Source organism: Myotis yumanensis, unplaced genomic scaffold, assembly GCF_028538775.1.
Source record: "Myotis yumanensis isolate MYYU_CA2020_CCGP unplaced genomic scaffold, mMyoYum1.0.hap1 SCAF_1, whole genome shotgun sequence".
NCBI classification, from domain to species: domain Eukaryota; kingdom Metazoa; phylum Chordata; class Mammalia; order Chiroptera; family Vespertilionidae; genus Myotis; species Myotis yumanensis.
In genome coordinates, this window is record NW_027223752.1 from 137,594,301 (window position 1) to 137,613,929 (window position 19,629).

Genomic DNA, 19,629 nt, shown 5'->3' on the forward strand with positions numbered 1-19,629 from the left:
CTTAAACTTTTAATTTTCTAAAGTATAAGAATAGAAAGTTCATTTTATTATTATTTTTTTCTTTTTGAAACAAGTTTATTAATTTGTTAGTAATATATATAATTGTTAGGCAGAATGTGAAGATGAAGGGTTGCTCTCTCCTACTGGCAAATCAACTACACAATACGTCACAGTATGTGCAGACGTGTACATTGAGGATCTTGGCAAAAGTTTAATCAAATCCCGCTTTCAGTTTATTAAAGAATTTCTCAAGAGTGCCCTTGGGGGAGGTGCAGCAACTTCATGACCAAGTCACAGCTCTCTTCAGAATTCATTCTTATAAAGGCAGTTTTGATTATGTTGATCCAAGTTATGCGGTGGTGGCAGGATGGGTAAAGGCAACGTTTCATTTTTAGTCTCCCCAAATGCTGTCTCACTTGATTTAGGAGGGCTTGGGAATTATCTTCCAGGGAATTTCTGCCATGTGAGTAATGTTCCTGAAAGTTTGTGCAGTCATGAGGAATGGGTCTCTCATTATCTGTGCATGATGGGGAGCTGCTTTCTCTGATAAAACTTTTCCATCTCCTGGTAAAGGGGAAGCTGTGGTAAGACAAAGAGTTTTGCCATTTGGTGAGAGAGGGGGGTGTCTTTTGTTTGTTGCAGTGAAATTCGTCAAGTGCAGTTGTGTGCTGTCTTTGCCAAGGCCTTACGGGAATCCTACGGGGCACAGGCTTTCTTGATGGCAGTTGGGGTTTTCAGTTCAATCTGTACTTGAGTCACCAGATGCAAATTAGACATTTCTCCCTTCAGCTCCCAGTATACATTTTGCATATCATCACTTGAAATACTTAGTCTTTGGAGAGCTCTGCTCTGCAGATTGTCTTCCTGAGATGGATGTGTTTGTTTGGCTTTTTGAGGCTCTATTCTGAGAGAGTTACATTCTTTTTTCATCGGTTCTAGTTCTTGTTCCAAGCCATGGATCTTCAGGTCACAACTCAGCTTTTCCACCTCCCAGTTTGATGAAGGTGGATTTAAATTCCTTATCACCTGCAGTGTTTCCACCTCTGTTCTTAGCCTGAGGACTTCTATTTCTTTAGACTGCTGCTGTTCATTCAATACTTTTAAACATTCAGGTTGCCTTTGTTCATTTTATCCAATTTTCTCTTTAAATTATCTCTATCAATGCAAACCTCTCGGCAGGCATGATAAAGCCTTATTTAATTGTTCTCGGCGCACAGAACATGTTTTTTCATCTAATAGAGCGCCTGTAAGCTTTTCTTCCAAAAATCTTACTGATTTTTTTAGGAAAGGGTTTTTTTTTCTCTGAATCCTTAAAGCGTTTTTTGATGTCTTCATCAAAAAACAGTGACAAGGGCAAAATGTGAAGCAACAGACTCATCTGAATATATTGAGTCCGAAGTCACTTATCTCTCCTATGGGCTTTTCCATGATTTAGAATGCAGACACTGTCTTCTGCCAGCATATCCATGACAACTCGAGTCAGGCTGCCTCTGGATCTCCAGCGTTGGGAACAGGGTCACCAGGGGTCACCACGGGCTCCCTCCGGTTTCCTGGAAGACACCAGACACCGCCTCTTTCCCAACGAAGGCCTCTGCTCCAGGTACACCGTGGAAGGGTCCCCATTGCCTTGGCCTGGGCTGTGCCAGGACCAACCACTGGGCTGGGGCCTGGGGATCAGGAAGGAGTGGCAAGAGGGGCAGGAGAAGCTGAGGCGCCCCCGGGAGCAGACCCCTACCCAGCAACATGCCTGCGAGGCACAGAACCACGTGTGGCCCCTCAGCGCCCCCATGGGCAGCCCTCTCCCTCCGCCCCCCAGCAGGGAAAGGCAACTCAGGGGGGCTGTAGGCTAGCAGCACCTGGCCTGAAGGGGGATGTAAAGATCATTTAAAATAAAAATCAATTCAAGTAAAAAAAAAACTCACAAAAACCTAAATTTTTATAAATAGCATTTTTTCTTGGAATCGCAAAGTAATGCATTCAGTGTTAAATATGACTTGACTTGTTTAAACTTCTTTAAACCAATGGTATCAAATATTACTTTTCTGAAGTTATGGTTATTCAATGGACCAATAATAATTGTATTTCTATCAGATTAATCTAAATAGCATTATATATGCATGCTCTCTATTATCTAAAATTAAAATGAGTCTGAATTAATTTTGTTTATGTGATTATTTTTCTATTTGTGCAATCCCTAATGCTCCAGTCTCTAAAAGTAGTATTTAAAAGACACATTTCATAAGCTATATATCATTTCTCTAATAATGTCTCTTATTTAACCTAAATACTAAAAATAATATTTGACCTATTTCAGATATGGCAGGAGTATGGAGAAACCCTAACTAGAGAAGGTATGTTGCCAAAACTTATTAGATATCGTTGATTTTGTAAATAAACTGAGAATAGGAAATGGCATCTGTTTCCATGCTTGGATAATATATACTGCATTAAATATTTTTTTCCATGTGAATGAAAAATGTGAAATATAAACAGTCATAAGGAAGAATATACTTATCCCACATGTAATCACCATGTTCTATGGCTCTTTAAAGACCTCAGAAGTCTACCAGCATGCATCTCTCTTCATTTCTGGCTATTCTCTTCCTTCCCTCTGCCGTGGACTGTCGACCTGCACACTGAAACTATGGTCAGAAAACTGGCTTCATCACTTCTCATGTTTTTACTAGTGATATAAGGCCAAATAACCAGACTCATCTAGTAATACTGTCAAGCAGTTACAGTTCATGTAACTGTCAACTGAGGGGAAATATTCAAAACTCCAGTCATTGACTTGTCATTCTTTTACCTTCATGAAAACTCCAAATTCCTTTACGTGGAGTAAAAACACTGAAGTCCATTTAGTTGTTGCCAAATAATGCAGCCTTCTATTTGCTGCTCTGCCCCTTTGCTCTAGCAGCTAAACTAGACATTTCCAGTTCCACAAATGTTCTTCCTCATTTCTAGTTCTCGCATCTGCTTCATTTCTCTTTCTGGCATACTTTTTTTTTTTTTTTTTTTTTTTGTCCATCAGATATCAACTTACATATCACCTCCAGCAAAAAGCTGACAATATTGACACAAAACTGGGATGTCTCCTCTGTGTGCTCCAATAGTGCCCTGTGTTATATTGGTTGGTGGTATCTATGACTCTGAGTGAAATTGCTTGCTCGTTTGTTGCTTTTTCAGTTTACAGTAAACTAGAGGCCCGGTGCCCGAAATCTGTGCAAAGGTAGGGTACTTAGGCCTGGCTGGCAATCAGGGTCGATTGGGGCCTTCCAGCTCTGGGCCCGGGCCTTGCTTCATTCCACGCCACCTCCTGGTGGTCAACACACATCATAGCAGCGTTCGAACTTCCGGTCTCCCAGTCAAACTCCTGAGGGGACACTTTGCATATTAGCCATTTATATATATAAATGATTGTTCAGGGGTGGGCTGTGTCATCTTCATCTTGTAACTCCAGTGCTTGTCACACTACCTTAGTGCATGGTGTTGAATATGGGGAAAACCAGAAGCTCTGATACTTAGCCATGATACCAATTAATACAGTGTGCAACCACTGAATTAATAATTACGTTTCATAGTATTCTTGTGTTGTATATTGTACCCAGATATAGAAGTCTTTATTGTTTTTAACACTTATACTTAGTTGTAGTTTAAAGAATACAATTCTTTTTCTTTCCAGATGCTGCTAAATTTGAAGCTGAATCCTATAGAGTTTGTCCTGTAGGATCTGTACGATCAATCAGTCAGTCAAGTTCATGTCAAGATTTACTTTTGAAAACACAAAAAGAATATAAAGAGATTTTGCTGAAAAATTACATGATCTGAAACATAAACAGTAAAAAATTATTTACTGTACTGTTTACATAACATTTTGTTTTCCATTAGACACATGACGTGAACTTGTATTAAAGAAAAAAATTTTTGATCATATATTTGATGAAAATTTATATAGTATTTTAAACTGGAGTATTTTGGGGGCATCTAAGTAAGTTTTAAGCAGATTTTGTAAATGAAAGCCAGCACTATTGAATTATACACATTCAAATTGCTCAAATACCAACTGTTTAAACAACATCAAAGCAAACAACTTGTCCTTCATATTTTAGTGAAGCTAGTTGATAGATATTTTTACATATTCCAATTTTATCACAATATTTGATCCTAAAGATTTAGACAGAGATAATTTTGGTATCTGCTGCTATGGCTTCTGTTTAGCTATATTAAAATGTTATCATGGCATTGGACTTATGCAATTTTAAACACATATTTAAAAATTTTTCCTTGTGGGGGAAATAAAGTTTGCCTAAGGCTTTTCTACTTTTCCATTTATTGAATGAATTTTTAGAAAGAGTCTTAAAATTACAGAAAGTTCCAAGTTTTAGTTCAAAGAACTCTGTTTCCCTGAACTATTTGAGAGTAAATTGTTACACTGTGCCACCGTGCTTTATTGTTTTAGTACATTCCACTTGTCTACCATACCACCTCCACAATCAGAAAATTCACACTAATACATTCTATTGTTTCATCCTCACATCCTTTTCAAATTTTGCCACTTGTCTGTATAGCATGAAGACCCTGTTCAGATCCATAGGTTCCATTGAGCTGTAGTGGCTATTCTTTTCCTTCAGGCTGGAACAGGTCCTTAGTCTTTCCTTGACTTTCATGACATTGAATCCTTTGAAGAGGAAGTTCAACTAATGTATGTCGAACGTCCTTCAATTTCAGACCATGGATTTTTCTGATGTTTCCTTATGATAATACTAGAGGCCCAGTGCATGAATTTGTGTACCAGAGGGATCCCTTGGACTGGCCTGCAGGATTGGGCTGAAACCAGCTCTCCAACATCCCCTGAGTGGTCCTGGATTACGAGGGGGGGGCGCGGGAGGTTGGCCAGCCAGGGAGGGACCGTGGAAGGGCTCCAGGGCATGTCCAGGCCATCTTCATCAGCCAGACTCAAGCAGCAAGCTAATCTACTGGGTCGAGTGTCTGCTCCCTGGTGGTCAGTATATGTCATAGCAAGTGGTTGGCCTTAGCATAGCATATTACACTTTGATTGGTTGAACAGATGACCAGACACTTAGCATATTAGGCTTTTATTATGTAGGATTCAGATCAGACATTTTTAGCAAGAGCATCACAGAAGTAGTCCTATACTCTTCTCATTGCATCCTGTGATGTGACCTACAGTTTTGATTTGTCATTCTTTGTGATGTTAATGTTCATCAGTGAAGGCAGTATCTACTGGGTTTCTCCACTGTAATGTTTCTTTTTTCACTTCACAATTATTGCTTTATAGGGAAGTTTTTAGAGTCAGTGTAAATATCTCTTCTTCATTAAACTTTTAATTTATTCATTTATCAATATGAATTTGTGGTTTATTTCATAAAATGGGTTATAATGTGTTAAAATTATTTTTAAAATTTTTCTTTTAGAAATATTTTGTATTAGAAGTTTCAGTCTTATAGAAAAGTTATAACAATAGTACAAAAAAATTCCTAAAACCATTCCTCAAATGTTAACAATTTACTACATTTACTTTATCCTTTCTCCCTTCGTGTCTATTGCCTAAATAAATGTAAATGTAGGTCTGTTAGATATAATATATGAACCATTTGTAAGTTGCACACATGATACCTCTTTACTCCTAAATACTTTAGTGTGCATTTCCTAGGAAAATAGAATTATCTTACATAATCAACACTAATAAAAGACAAATATGCTAATTAAAGCAAAAGAGCCACAGAAGTCCAAAAGTGCATTTGGTATCTTAGTAGTAGTACTATTAGTAGTGCAGTATAAAAATTTTAAAAACTATTATAGTTTAAAGTGAATACTTATCTAATCTAATAAGAGAGAAACATGTAAATTGACCTCACCTCTGCTATGCCCATGCCATGCCCACCAGCCAATCAGAGCGACTATATGAAAATTAACCCAACCAAGATGGTGGCCGGCAGGCACGGAGCTGAAGCAAGCAGGAGGCTTGGTTGCCCTGGCGATGAAGCAAGCCAAGCTTCCCACCTGCTCTGGCTGACTGTGGCCTCCTCAAAAGGCAACAAAATTTCAATTATAGAAGCTAAATAAATCCCAGATACCTGCTTCCAGCCAGCCTCCACTGGGAGTTTGGGTGGCTGGGGGTTGTGGCCAGCCTGCAAACAGCCATCAGCCCCTTACCCAGGCTGGCCAGGCCCCCCAGCGGGGACCCCCACCCTGAGGGGCTGTGACCAGCCTGAAAATGATCCTCAGCCCCCTCACCCAGGCTGGCCAGGCACTCCTATATAATAAAAGGGTAATATGCAAATTCACCCTAACCGCAGAACGATGGGAATGACTGGTCACTATGACACACACAGACAACCAAGGGGCAGACACTCAACGCAGGAGCTGCCCCCTGGTGGTGGTCAGTGCAGTCCCACAGGGGGAGTTCGCTCAGCCACAAGCCAGGCTGATGGCTGCCAGTACTGTGCTGTTGGTGGGAGCCGCTCCTGCCTCCTCAGCAGCACTAAGGATGTCTGACTGCAGCTCAGGTCTGCTCCCTGCTGGCAAGTGGATATCCCCTGAGGGCTTCTGGGCAGCAAGAGAGATGTCTGACTGCAAGCTTAGGCCCATTCCCCCAGGGAGTGGGCCTAAACCAGCAGGTGGACATCCCCCAAGGGGTCCCAGACTGTGAGAGAACACAGGCCGGGCTGAGGGAGCCCTCGAGTGCACAAATTTTTGTGTACCAGGCCTCTAGTTATGTTGTGTTTAGGATGTATTCCTTTTGATTTGCTTAGTTTTGGGTTTTCATCAATTGTGGAAAATTCTGTGTTTATTTTTTCAAGTATTTCTTTGGCATTCATCCTATTCTCTTTTTCTGGAACTATGACTAGATAGTTAACATATGTTGCTAACCCTAGTTTTCATATTATCTATTTTTGTCTGTGTGTATTACATTCTCCATAATTTCGTCAGACCTATTTGCTAGTTTATCAATTCCCTTTTTATTACTTTGTTGCCTAGTCTAGCTACTAAGTTTTCTATTTCAATTACTATACTATATCCTTCATTTCTAGAAATTCAATTTGTTTCTTAATAAAATATCTTTGTTCACTTTTAAAATAGTGAATTTATTTTGTGCTCATAATTGTTATCATCTCAACTTCTTTATCGATACCAAAAATATGTTATATTATATTTTCATATAATGCAAAATGTTGGAATCTGTTTCCTTGTTCATGTTGTGATATTTTTTGGTTTGTTTTGCAATAGTAACCACTTCCTTGGAACTTTATTGTTGAGAGTTGTTAGAGCCTTAGGTTGAATGTGAGTTTTGCCAGATAGGGTCTGAATTTGCTTCTATTGAGTACTCAGAAGCCAATATTTCAGGATCACTTTTAGACAGATTTTCTTCACTGACTTTGGAACACAATTCAGCATGAAGTTATACATTTTTAGTGGATACTCTCCCACAGATAGGTTTAGCTGCTGGCCCCATCTTTAGGGCAGGTTTACCTCAAATTCACCATGACACTGGGTTCCAGCTTTGTATGGATAAGGGAGAATGATTTCTGCTATTACAGGTCTCCCAAGCTAGGCTCTAGTGTAGTCTCCTATACTCTCATAGTTCTTAAAATAAATTTCAAGTTCATTGGTGTTTTATGGAAGCCTTCAGGGTGAAAGCTAGATTAAGGGCTTATTTCTCTCTCTTATACTTTGTATTGGTGTCCTGATGATTTCCTGTTTCCTTGATAGATAAAATATACATTAAAAAAAACTTAAAATATTTTTCAGATGTTTTCATTAGTAAAAGTAAAATTTTTCATTGAGTCTTATCTACCATATTGCTAGAGATCGAATACAACATTCCATTTTTTTTAACCCTCATGGAATTGTTCCAGATTTTCTAGGCTTATGATGCAATTACAGTTAAATAAATAAAGGGCCTTTGGTATTTTCCAACAGCTATAGGGGCTGAAATTTCTATGCAGTATTAGAGGTGTAGGAGCAGGAATTGCCAGCTATTAAATTTTACTTTCTCACAGCATAAACCCACTTTTATACTAAATTCAGCCAGGTAGAATTAGGGGTTTTCCACTTTAATAAACTTTATTATCTCACTAGAGTCCCGTTTGCAGGAAGGTTCCTGCAAGAATAAGGCTTCATTCCTGTCTCTGCAGTTCCTACGCCACCCGTCTCTGCTACTCCTACCCTGCCCTTCTCTGCCACTCCTACCCCACCCTTCTCTGCCGCGTCTCTCCCACCCATCTCTGCTACCTCGGCTCTGTTGCTTGGCTTCCTTCTACGATGTCTTCAGTCTTCACTCCCAGCCAGTATATGCAAATTAGCTGCCATCTTTGTTGGCGGGTTAATTTGCATATTGCTCTGATTAGCCAATGTTGGGCATAATGAAGGTATGGTCAATTTGCATTTTGTCTACTATTAGGATAATGAGATCTGGTTATCCACTTATTGATGAGAACAAATAATTACTGTGTTAATAAGTATACTGTATATTGGCAATATACTTGGGCAATAAACATACTTTGATAATATAAATTATATATTGACTAGAGGCTCAGTGCACAAAAATTTGTGCACTCGAATGGGTCCCTCAGCCCGGCTTGTGCCCTCTCGCAGTCTGTGGCCCCTCAGGGGCCCCTTCCCCTGGCTGCTGGCACCAGTTTTCCTCCAGGGCCCGGAACCCAGGCATTCGCTCTTTGCTGGGAGGGGCCCCGGGCCCCGGGGGCGTGGCCAAGGCCGGCGTGGCGGGCTTCCCTCTTTGCTCTTCGTTTGCCACACCGGCCTTCGCTTGCTGCTCCTGCCTGGGGCCAGCCAGCTTCCCTCCGTCGCTTGGCGCCTATGTATGCAAATTAACCGCGCCATCTTTCTTGTCAGTTAATTTGCGTATCGCCCTGATTAGCCTATGGGAAGCGTAGCGAAGGTACGGTCAATTACCATTTTTGTCTTTTATTAGATAGGATGGAAATAAACACTGTGTCAATTTAAAATTTTTTTCTACATTAAGACAACTTTTTTAAACCTCGAATTTTCTTTTTCTTCCCCATATTCCCCATATTCAAAATACATAGCAAATGTACATTTATAAGATTTCCATAAATCACATTTAATTCAGTTAATAATTTACTTTTCATTTATGATGTTGGTAATTTGCATATTCACATGCAACATTTACTTCTTAAGAAGAATACTTATTTATTCTGAATGGGCACAGGAAGTAGTATAGGAAAAATGCAGTCTTGTAAGCCTTAGAAATAGAAGTACAGGAAAACAAGTGAAAAAGTATGTATATACTGAGTCACATTTCTCTGGTACTTTTATGGACAATGACTATAGAATTTTTTAAAAATTAGTCTCAAAAATCACAGCATTAACTTATACCCCATCTTTATCTGTTTTACTGGAAATGTTTTAACTGGAAATGTGCCATAACTTAAATGGTGCAAGTTTAAAAAAATATTACAAAGGATATTAAAGGTTTTAAATTATCTGTAGCCATATTGACTATATGGCTATATTTTGGAACATAATTTTCGCTATGTGTTTTAAGTGAAGTTTGAGGTTTCTTTTTCTCATGGTAGTTTAGAAACATACCTAATTTCATTGAAAACATATCAAGACCCTAAAGTATATGTAATGTATTATACTTGGCATCCAGTGCCCCAGTTGAGAATGGTAAAAATGTTAAGAGTTCCCAAATGAAATGCAACTACAAAGAAGTGAGTCTGATTTTTCAATGAACATAATTTCTAGATCAAATGTGTTACTTTTTCAACATATTTACTTTGGGAGGCAATATATTTATTTTGGTGATGCTGTCATTCCTCAATACAATTTGTAAAATTATTTTTAAATTTGCCTTGACAGGCAATTTTCAAACCCCTTCCCCTTTTTCCTATTATACTACACATCCTCCGATGTACATAACACACACATAAACACAAACACATGCACTTCCTTTCTTGAAAAAAGCCCAGTATTACTTAATTTGAACATCCATTTATTCAACAAATTGGTATCAGAATAATGTTTGGCTGCCTCCAAAACCAAATCTATGCCTAAAAGACAAATAGATCTCAACCCTAACAATATTCAAAACCAGGTTGAAATAAATTCCCCTCCAAAAAATTCCCCCAAATATTTTAAGTAATAACACCTTTATTGGAATAAGTTAATTGCAAACCAAGATCTTTACTTATAAAATGACACGATTAATTCGAAAGTATAAACTGAGCTGTGTTCCCTCAAACATCAGTTGCATTAACTCACAGTAATAACAAACAACTCTTATGTAGTGCTTTTCTGTTTACAAGCAATTTCTAAATCACTTTTCTCATTGGATCCCTAACATAATCCTGTGAAATAACTCAGATATAGTAGCTTAGGGACCTTAGTTATTTCATTGTGTTCATGGATATCTTTTAAAATCCTTAGTCTCAGCAAAATCTGTTAAAAATTGATGTTACTTGAGAGTTTTCATGACAAGAATTAAAATTGTAACTACGTGAGATGATAAATGTTAATTTAGCTGTTGTATAAATCATTTCACAATATATACATACTAGAGGCCCGGTGCACAAAAATTTGTGCACTCGGGGGTGGGGGGTCCTCAGCCCGGTCTATGCCTTCTCGCAGTCTGGGACCCTTCGGGGGATGACCACCTGATGGCTTAGGCCTGCTCCCCAGGGGATTGGGCCTAAGCTGGCAATCAGACATCCCTCTGGCAGCCTGGCAGCCCTCAGGGGATGTCCAGTGGCCAGTGGGGAGCAGACCTAAGCTGTAGTCGGACATCCTTAGCGCTGCTTAGGAGGCAGGAGAGGCTCCCACCACCACCGCTGTACTGGCAGCCATCAGCCTGGCTTGTGGCTGAGCAGAGCTCCCCCATGTGGGAGTGTACTGACCACCAGAGGGCAGCTCCTGTGTTGAGCGTCTTCCCCCTGGTGGTCAGTGTGTGTCACAGTGATCAGTCATTTCCAGTCTTTCTGCTGTTAGGTGTACTGGGCTGCTGTGCTGTCTGTTCCTGGAACAGACAGATAGGAAGGTACTGACATCAGGTCAGGCCTTGAGATATGGTCTCATGGTCCCTCCTCAATATACTGTGCTCTCTGTTCCCGGAAAACATAGATAGGAAGGTGATAATGCTATACTGTATCGGGAACAAATTGCGTAAACAAGGCTTTGTAACTTTGTAGTTTTTGCAAATAAATATGCTGTAACTTTTGCAGTCTACACCACAGTTCAGCCTTTTGCTTTGGCGGGGTGCTGGGACTGTGGTCAGCCGGCCGGCTTAATAAAGGCACCTAAATTTAAATTCTGAGTTGGTGGTCTATCTCGCTGAGTCAACCCATAACATTTGGAGGCCTGCAGCGAGATTCCCGGCAGGGAGGAGAGGGACCCCTTGTTTAGGACAGGAGGCTCTCCCACAGCAGGGAGCAGAGGGACCCCCTATTCAAGGCAGGAGGCTCTCCCCCACTTGTTGCCGGGCACTCAGCGAGATACCCCACACCTGTGGAGAACGACTACCAAGGAGGCCTCCAGTCCACCCAAAACTTTCAATTCGGAAACCGAGCCACCTGGACTCTCAAGAGAGGTAAGGACCTGTTGTTAAACAGGAATTGGGACGTCCCACGGAAGGACCTATATGGAGGGCTGGACACAGCGGTACTCCTGGTCCTGACCCGGGGCCACGACAGTGGCCGGGGTCCCTGGTTTGTGCGGCTGTAGGCTGCACTGGGTTTGTCTGTCTGGTATATGTTTGTCTTGCTGTTTATTGTTAAAAAGTTGTCTGCTTCTGTGTACACCCTGCTGCAATGTTTTTTGAAAAATTTCAGGACTTCAAGGAGCAAGCTGCAGGTTCCGGGCAACCTTAGGTTGCATTTGGCTGATTTATTTTGTCTTTGTTCTTTGTTGTCTTTGTCTTTGTCAAATGCGATAGGGTCAGTTATCTTTGTCGACCCCCGATCAGTCAGGCCCACTCCGGGTGAGTGGAAGGGGAGCTTGATCACCTCCCGGGAAGCTATAGAGCTCCCTCAGGAATTAGGAAATTGTTAGGAATTGTGTGGATTGTTTAAACTCTGAGTGAATGTCTGGTGAAAGTGTGTGAGAGTGGAGGGAGGGGGCCTGCCCTCTCCTCTCCTTTATGTGGCTCAACAACTACAGTTATGGAGTCCGAGTGGGCCCCAACCTGCAGTTCCGTGATTCGTCATATGGCATAACGGTGACTCACCCCCATGTGGAGGTGACCAGGCCCGGGGTTTATATGGGTGCACTTTAGCTACAACGAATCTAAGCTCCCAAGGGATGCGGCCAGGCGGGCATCTGCATGAGGATCTGTGGAAACAGGTCATCCCCTCGCTTGTCTGTCTCTCATCACCGATCATCATGGGGTTGGGACAAAGTTTGTTTGTGTGGGACTAGCCAATTTACTACAGAGAAGGAGGAAAAAAGTGTAAATCATTACTGGTCTGTGTGAAGTAAGAGCTACTTTGATTTATTCTGCTTTCTGTTGATATACTTGGCTGAACGTTTGGGCTGGTCCCTTAGCAGTCTGCAAATAGTCTCTCGGCAACTGCAAGAATTATTTTTCTCAGAGTCTTTTGCTCACTGTTAAGGAGAATCAGCCCACTTAGTTAATAAAGATTTCTGTCTATCAGCTGCTCTTCCCTAGGTTGTAATTTACTGTATTAAACTGAAATTCTAGGGTAGATTTAAAGTTTATAATGTTAATTCTTTTGATTTACAGTGATTCTGTGAATGAGTGGCCCACTTTCCAGGAGAGGTGGCCGGATGCAGGGTCTTTTGACCACTGCCTACTGGGTCCATTACGTCATACACGGCCACCCAGGGCATCCTAATCAAATTCCTTATATTCAAGTTTAGGTTGACATATTGTCCAAGAAGCCCTGGTAAATGAGGGCTTGCCTCCCGAGGGAAAATTGGGACAGAGACAGACAATTCTTTTGGCCTGGCCCCAGAAGGGAAAGGCTCCCCCGGTCCTTCAGGGAGAGCAGGAAGAACCCATTAGCCGCCCCCCCCCCTATGGTCCCCTGGCGCCGGATTCAGGTGAGCCCGGGCCTCAGGCCCAGGCCAAGCCACCAGCTCGACCCAGAGCCCCTGCCTCCCCTGATGCCAATTGTCTTCCCTCTGCACCCACCGACAGGAGGGGCTTTGTCGTCCTTCAACCCCTTCAGTCCATCCCATACTAGACAGGGACAGCGTATGGAGGGGGGGGGGGAGAACCTGCAGGACCTTATGACATCCGCCAGTCCTGCAGTTCCTATGTTGCCACTACTGCAGGCCGGCCCTCTAGATCTGGGCTAGACAGGCAGCCCTCTGGGGAAGCAAGGCAGACCGAGGATCTATTCCCAGCTCCAGACCAGATTAGGGAGTGAATGATCAAAGAAGGGGGGCTGGATGCCTGAGCTGCCTGCAGTGACCCTAAAAAAGAAGCAGCAGCAAGAAAATAGACCTGACATTAGCTTGCAGGCTACAGCAGTTAAGCCATAAGGCTGAGATCTATAAAAGCTGCAGATAGAGTTAGTAAAAGCTCCCTGCTTGCAAATGTACTGAAAGGGTTTAGTACCTGTTCCTGCTGGAAGAGGAGGGGCTGATATCCCCTTTCAGTACACTCCCTTCAAAGAGGCCTGGTTACTGCTCTGCCATAAAGGGGACTGGTGGGAAGACAGGGAAAGCAGGGCCCTGTAAATATAAACAGAGTTAAGAAAAAGGCACTCTCCCTGGACCTGGGAGCCATCAGGACTTTGAAATTCTCCAAGAGTGGAGAAGTCTGACTCAGAGACTAGCTGAAACCTCGTTGAGTTAGGAGGACCGGAGGCTGCATATTGAACTTATAGACTGCAATTTGCTAGGCAGAGGTCCAAGCCCAGTTGTATAGGGATTAAGCTACCTATGTACAGCAAAACAACTTTCTCCTGTGCCAGAATACATTTTAAGGACATTGGACAAACTGTATTTGTGGCTAGAAAGAAGAACTGGCCTATGTGTAAACTGTCCATGAAAAAGGCTCTGTGGAATGAACTCAAAAAGTAAATGGTGTCTAGCTGCCGAGAGGGCAGTTTCCCAGGTGGGCAAAGAAGAATACCTATTAAATTTTGGTCTCTTGCCGAAACCGGTTTGGCTCAGTGGATAGAGCGTCGGCCTTCGGACTGAAAGGTCCTGGGTTCGATTCCGGTCAAGGGCATGTACCTGGGTTGCGGGCACATCCCCAGTAGGAGATGTGCAGGAGGCAGCTGGTCGATGTTTCTCTCTCATCGATGTTTCTAACTCTCTATCTCTCTCCCTTCCTCTCTGTGAAAAATCAATAAAGTATATTAAAAAAAATTTTTTTTGGTCTCTATTGAGAGACAGTTGACAGTTAGCAACCTGTATACTGTCTTATAGGCTTGTGTAACCATGGCCATGTCAGGGGTGGCACAAAACCTCAACTGTAGGAAACTGGGGAAGGCCTGTCTAGAACAGAGGGGGTTAATAAAGTGGTGAATACTAGCCTTCTGTTACAGGAATTACAGACCCTGTAAGGTCCTGTGACAGATAAGACCCTGTAGGGAAATAAAGCTACTTTAGTCCATTCTGAAAGAACAAATAAAAGACAGATTAAAGGCTGTGTTTTCCTCCAGGCAACCCAACTGGAGCCCCTATAGTGACAGGGGAAAGGAGGCTCTCGATCGGTATCGCCAGACTCTATTAGGGGACATCCAAGCTGCTGCTTGGAGACCCACAAACCTCTCTAAGGTGACAGAGACAGTCCAGGGGCCTAACCCTGATGCCCTGGAAAGTCGGAGGGCTGTCAATGTTGCATTTGTTTCCAAGTCGGCCCCAAATATTAGGAAAAAATGACAGAAGTTAGAAGGCTTTGAGGGGAAATCAATCTCTAAGTTGGTTGAGGTGGCCCAGGAGGTTTTTGACAATCTGAAGGACCCACTGGCAGGTTTAAACACCTGGATGGCCAAGGTCCTCCTGGCCCTAAATGAGGAAAATGGCCCAAGGGGCCAGAGAGACAACAAGGGCAAAGAAAAGCCTCGTGGAATAAAAGGAGTTCAACCCAGGCTTGGGAAAAATCAATGTGCATTTTGCAGAAAGGAAGGACATTGGAAAAGGGAGTGCCCTGATCCTGCGGGGGAACCGACTCCCTCCCATGCTGGTGGAGGAGGTGGATTGGGATTGTCAGGGCTCAGCTGGCTCCCAGGAGCCCAGAATAACCCTGACAGTGGGGGGTCAAAAGGTGGACTTCCTTGTGGAACTCATAGCACTCACTCAGGCCCTCTGGTAGGGAAAGGGGAAAAGAGTAAACATTTCAGCTTCCTGAAAACAGCTGCCTTGAACCATGCCACACTCCTCCCTGACGAGAAGGCAGAGGCCCCTTTGCCTGACTGCGAGGAGACACTGACTACCCTTACTTCCCTCCGTGAGGACCTTGTGGACCAGCCCTGCAGAATCCGGATGAGACCCTCTACACGGACGACAGGAGCAGCTTCGTAGAGGAAGGTACCTGGTAGCGGGGGGTACATGAGGAGCCAGGGGAGATCTAAGAAGCCCTGGTAAGTGCCCTGACACTGGCCCTGCCAGACCTACCTAGGGACTACAGGGATATATCTCCTCACACTGCCCTTACAGGAGGACACGGGAGCCACCTTAAAGAAGTCTCCTGACCTCAGGAGGAAAGGAAAAAGCTCCTGAGATACTTAACCACCTGGCAGCCATATAGGAGCCAAGGAATTGACTAAAAGACCAGTAGGGCCCCTAGAAGTTCTCGTAGCCCTGCCAGCACGAAGGCTCCCAGAGAAGCCTACTCATCTTCCAGAGGAACAGAGGCTAGTTGAGAAACTAAGGGCCGGGAAAGGAAAGGCTGGATGGCTAATTCTGCCAGATAGGAGGCCTATAATGCCAGAAGCCCTGGGGTGGACCATCGCTTCCCAGACCCACCAGAGCACCCACCTGGGGGAATGAAGCTATCAGAACTACTGGGAAGAGAATTTTACATCCCAGGGCTCCCGAAAATATCTCAAAAGTTGGCTAGAAGGTGCCAAGTGTGTGCCCGGGTGAATCAAGGGCCCCCTGTTGTGGCCACACTGGGACAGCGATTCCGAGGTCAGAACCCCAGAGAACACTGGGAAGTGGACTTCACCGAGATACCAGGAGGACAAGGAGGGTATAAATTCTTGCTGGTTTTCATTGATACCTTCTCTGGCTGGCCTGAGGCATACCCAACCAAGGCAGAGACAGCACAGTTAGTAGTTAGAAAACTCCTCACTGAAATCGTCCCCCGGTTTAGCCTGCCACTATACATGGGGTCCGACCATGGCCTGGCGTTTATCGCCAAAGTTACAATCCATAGTTAAGGCCCTAAGAGTTACTTGAAAATTGCATTGTGTTTATAGACCACAGAGTTCTGGACAGGTAGAGAGGATAAATTGGATCTTAAAGGAAACATTAACTAAGTTAAAATTAGAGACTGGCGAAAACTGGGTAAGTCTCCTTCCTTTTGCTCTCCTCAGAGCTAGGTGCACCCCATACATCCAAGGGCTAACTCCTTTTTGAGATAATGTTTGGGCAACCGCTGCCATTGGTGCCCAGGTTGAGGGAGGAGGAAGTCGCCCATCTCTCTACCTAAAATTTGCTTAAATCCTTACAGGCTTTGCAGAGCAGCGCCAAGTCAGCATGACGGGTGGCGAGAGCCATACTGGAGGAGGACTTGCTGAGATCCAGTCCAACACAGCCTGCCTTCTCTCTGGGAGATCTCGTTTGGGTGAAGTGTCATGACCCTGGCAGCCTGGAACCTAGATGGGATGGACCCTACCAGGTGGTGCTGAGCACTCCAACCGCCATCAAAGTCGCAGGAAAGAGGCACTGGATCCATCGTGTATGCAGGTTAAGAAAACAAACGACAGCGTCGAGGGATGGCGGGTCCAGAAGACCAGAGACTCGTTGAAGAGAGGTTCGACCTGGGGCCCGGAAGAAGAACTGCACGATCGGAAATTGTAACCCTGCCCTCCTCATGCCTCTCGCCTGGTGGACTGACCAATGGGAAGGGGGAAAGACCTGGGGACTAAGACTCTATGTAAGTGGCCGAGACCCTGGCCAACTCTTCACCATTCAACGCCGGACTCTTCCCTGGTGGTTCAACCCGATTGGTCCCTTGCATCCCCTAGACAAGCCAGAGAGGCCGAGCCAGCCACAGCACCCAGCCCCAGCTAAACCTCCTAGTTCCCCTGGGTCACAAAGGTCTGGGAGCCCCAGCCCTACTCCACCTGCAGCCACGACCTCGCCAGCCCTTGGGGACCTACAACAGCTTTTGGATACAGGTGCAGGAAAACCAAACTGGAAGCTGCTGGGAACCTTGGACTTAATGTTTTCTTTCCTAAATCGCACCTCCCCAAACCTGACTGCGGATTGCTGGCTGTGCCTCAACCCTGAACCCCCTTATTATGTTGGGATAGGGGCAGGGGCCCAGCTCGGGAAGGACGCTTCTGCCATCAGAAACCTTTCGGCAGAAAGTCTGCCAGACGGATTGTGTATGTGGGGACACAAACACCAAGGACTTACTCTTGGGGACATCTTAAACCCCGGGACTTGTGTGTACCTTATGAACTACCCCGTTAGCAGTTCCACCTATACAGATCTATGTAATTCATCTATCATACTTCCAAAGAATTATACAGGAGAGACCCCCACCTACTTAGTAGCTCCAGAGGGGACTTGGTGGGCATGTACAACTGGTATAACCCCTTGCATCTTCTCTCCAGTCCTCCAGAATCCGATGGACCCTGGACTATGCATTCTAACTCATATCCTCCCACAGGTATATTATTATTCGGGAGAAGGGGGCAGAGAACATTTAAACCTCGAACCCAGAAGGGTTAAAAGGGCCCCCATCCTAGTCCCCCTCCTTATTGGAATAGGACTAGCAGGGTCCACGGCCATCGGGACAGCCACCCTAGCAACCGGCCACCAGAATTATAAAGAGTTAAGTAGGCAGATAGATCAAGATTTAAGCTCTCTCGAAAAATCTGTTAGCCAACTGGAGGACTCCCTTGGTTCACTCGCAGAGGCAGTATTACAAAACAGACGAGGCCTAAATCTGCTTTTCCTGAAGCAGGGAGGCCTCTGTCTGGCCCTAGGGGAGTCTTGCTGTTTCTACACCAACCACTCGGGGGTGACCAGGGAGAGCCTTAGCCAGCTGCGAAAACGGCTGGCTGACCAAGAAGAGACTAGAAGGGCTGAAGGCAATTGGTATGAGAATTTATTTTCCTGGTACCCCTGGCTAACTACCCTGATCTCCTCCTTGGGAGGACCAGTCGTTCTGCTCCTCCTAGGGTTCATATTTGGCCCCTGCATTGCCAAATGCCTCCTCAATTTCATATCGTAGAGGAGGGCGCTGAATCAAAGATTTGATTCGGGAATAAGACCAGTAGGGAATGTACTGGGCTGCATATCGGGTCCCTCCTCATGGTCCCTCTCATGGTCCCTCCTCAATATACTGTGCTCTCTGTTCCCGGAAAACATAGATAGGAAGGTGATAATGCTATACTGTATCGGGAACAAATTGTGTAAACAAGGCTTTGTAACTTTGTAGTTTTTGCAAATAAATATGCTGTAACTTTTGCAGTCTACACCACAGTTCAGCCTTTTGCTTTGGCGGGGTGCTGGGACTGTGGTCAGCTGGCCGGCTTAATAAAGGCACCTAAACTTAAATTCTGAGTCGGTGGTCTATCTCGCTGAGTCAACCCATAACAGTAGGACAACTAAGTTAGAAAAGTATAGTGAATGTATGTAATATACTGTATGATAAAAATGCTACAAACACCATTTAGTTGCCATCAATAAGAAATTCACTTGTTTTAAAAAAAAATAAAAATTCTGGCATTGTCCAGAAAAATTTAACAGGTTTATTTATTTTACCTAATAATAGACAAACATGGTAATTGACCATACCTTCGCTAAGCCTCCCATTAGCTGATCAGCGAGATATGCAAATTAACTGCCAACAAAGATGGCGGCCAGAAGCCAAGGAGCTGGAATGAGCAGGAGGCTTGCTTGCTCCAGTGATGGAAGAAGCCAAGATTCCCAGCCTGTCGCAGCCGGCTCTAAGTTACACTCAAAGCAACAAAGTTTCAATTATAGAAGGTAAATAAACCCCAGATACCTGCTTTCAGCCAGCTGTGGCCACTGAGCTGGAGCCTTGGGTTGCCCCTGGCAATGGAGGAAGCCAAGCCCCGGCTGGCTCTGAGCTCCACTCCAGGCTAAAAAGTTTCAATTATAGAAGGTAAATAAATCCCAGAAAAAAAGAAAAGAAAAAAAGGAGAGGCTGGGAGCTTCTGTTGCTTGGGAGGCTTGGCCAGCCTGAAAACAGCCCTCAGCCCTTCACCTAGGCTGGCCAGGCAACCCAGTGGGGACCCCCCACCCTAAAGGTGGTGTGGCCAGCCTGCAAACATCCAACAGCCCCTCACCCAGGCTGGCCAGGCACCCCAGTGGCACTCCAGTGGGGACCCCCACCCTGAAGGGCAAACCAGCCGGCCCCTACACATACACCAGGCCTCTATCCTATATAATAAAAGGGCAATATGCAAACTGACCCTAACAGCAGAATGACTGGGAATGACTGGTCACTAT

General features: G+C 44.1%; 1 protein-coding gene across 7 annotated transcripts in view; it reads left to right on the top strand.

Moving 5' to 3' along the window:
- LOC139021703 (ankyrin repeat domain-containing protein 26-like) overlaps positions 1 to 18,711 on the top strand; it is a 177,557-nt gene extending 158,846 nt beyond the window's left edge. For 6 of the 7 annotated variants that reach the window (XM_070432188.1, XM_070432206.1, XM_070432216.1 and 3 more), the window contains 3 exons: positions 1,436 to 1,600; positions 2,315 to 2,351; positions 3,683 to 4,315. In XM_070432188.1, coding sequence (XP_070288289.1) covers positions 1,436 to 1,600; positions 2,315 to 2,342 — 193 coding nt within the window. In that variant the 3' untranslated portion in view covers positions 2,343 to 2,351; positions 3,683 to 4,315. Of the gene's footprint in view, positions 1 to 1,435; positions 1,601 to 2,314; positions 2,352 to 3,682; positions 4,316 to 16,651 lie in introns of those variants that run through there. The other variant, XM_070432198.1, reaches the window with a different exon arrangement.
- Positions 18,712 to 19,629: the final 918 nt, after the last annotated feature.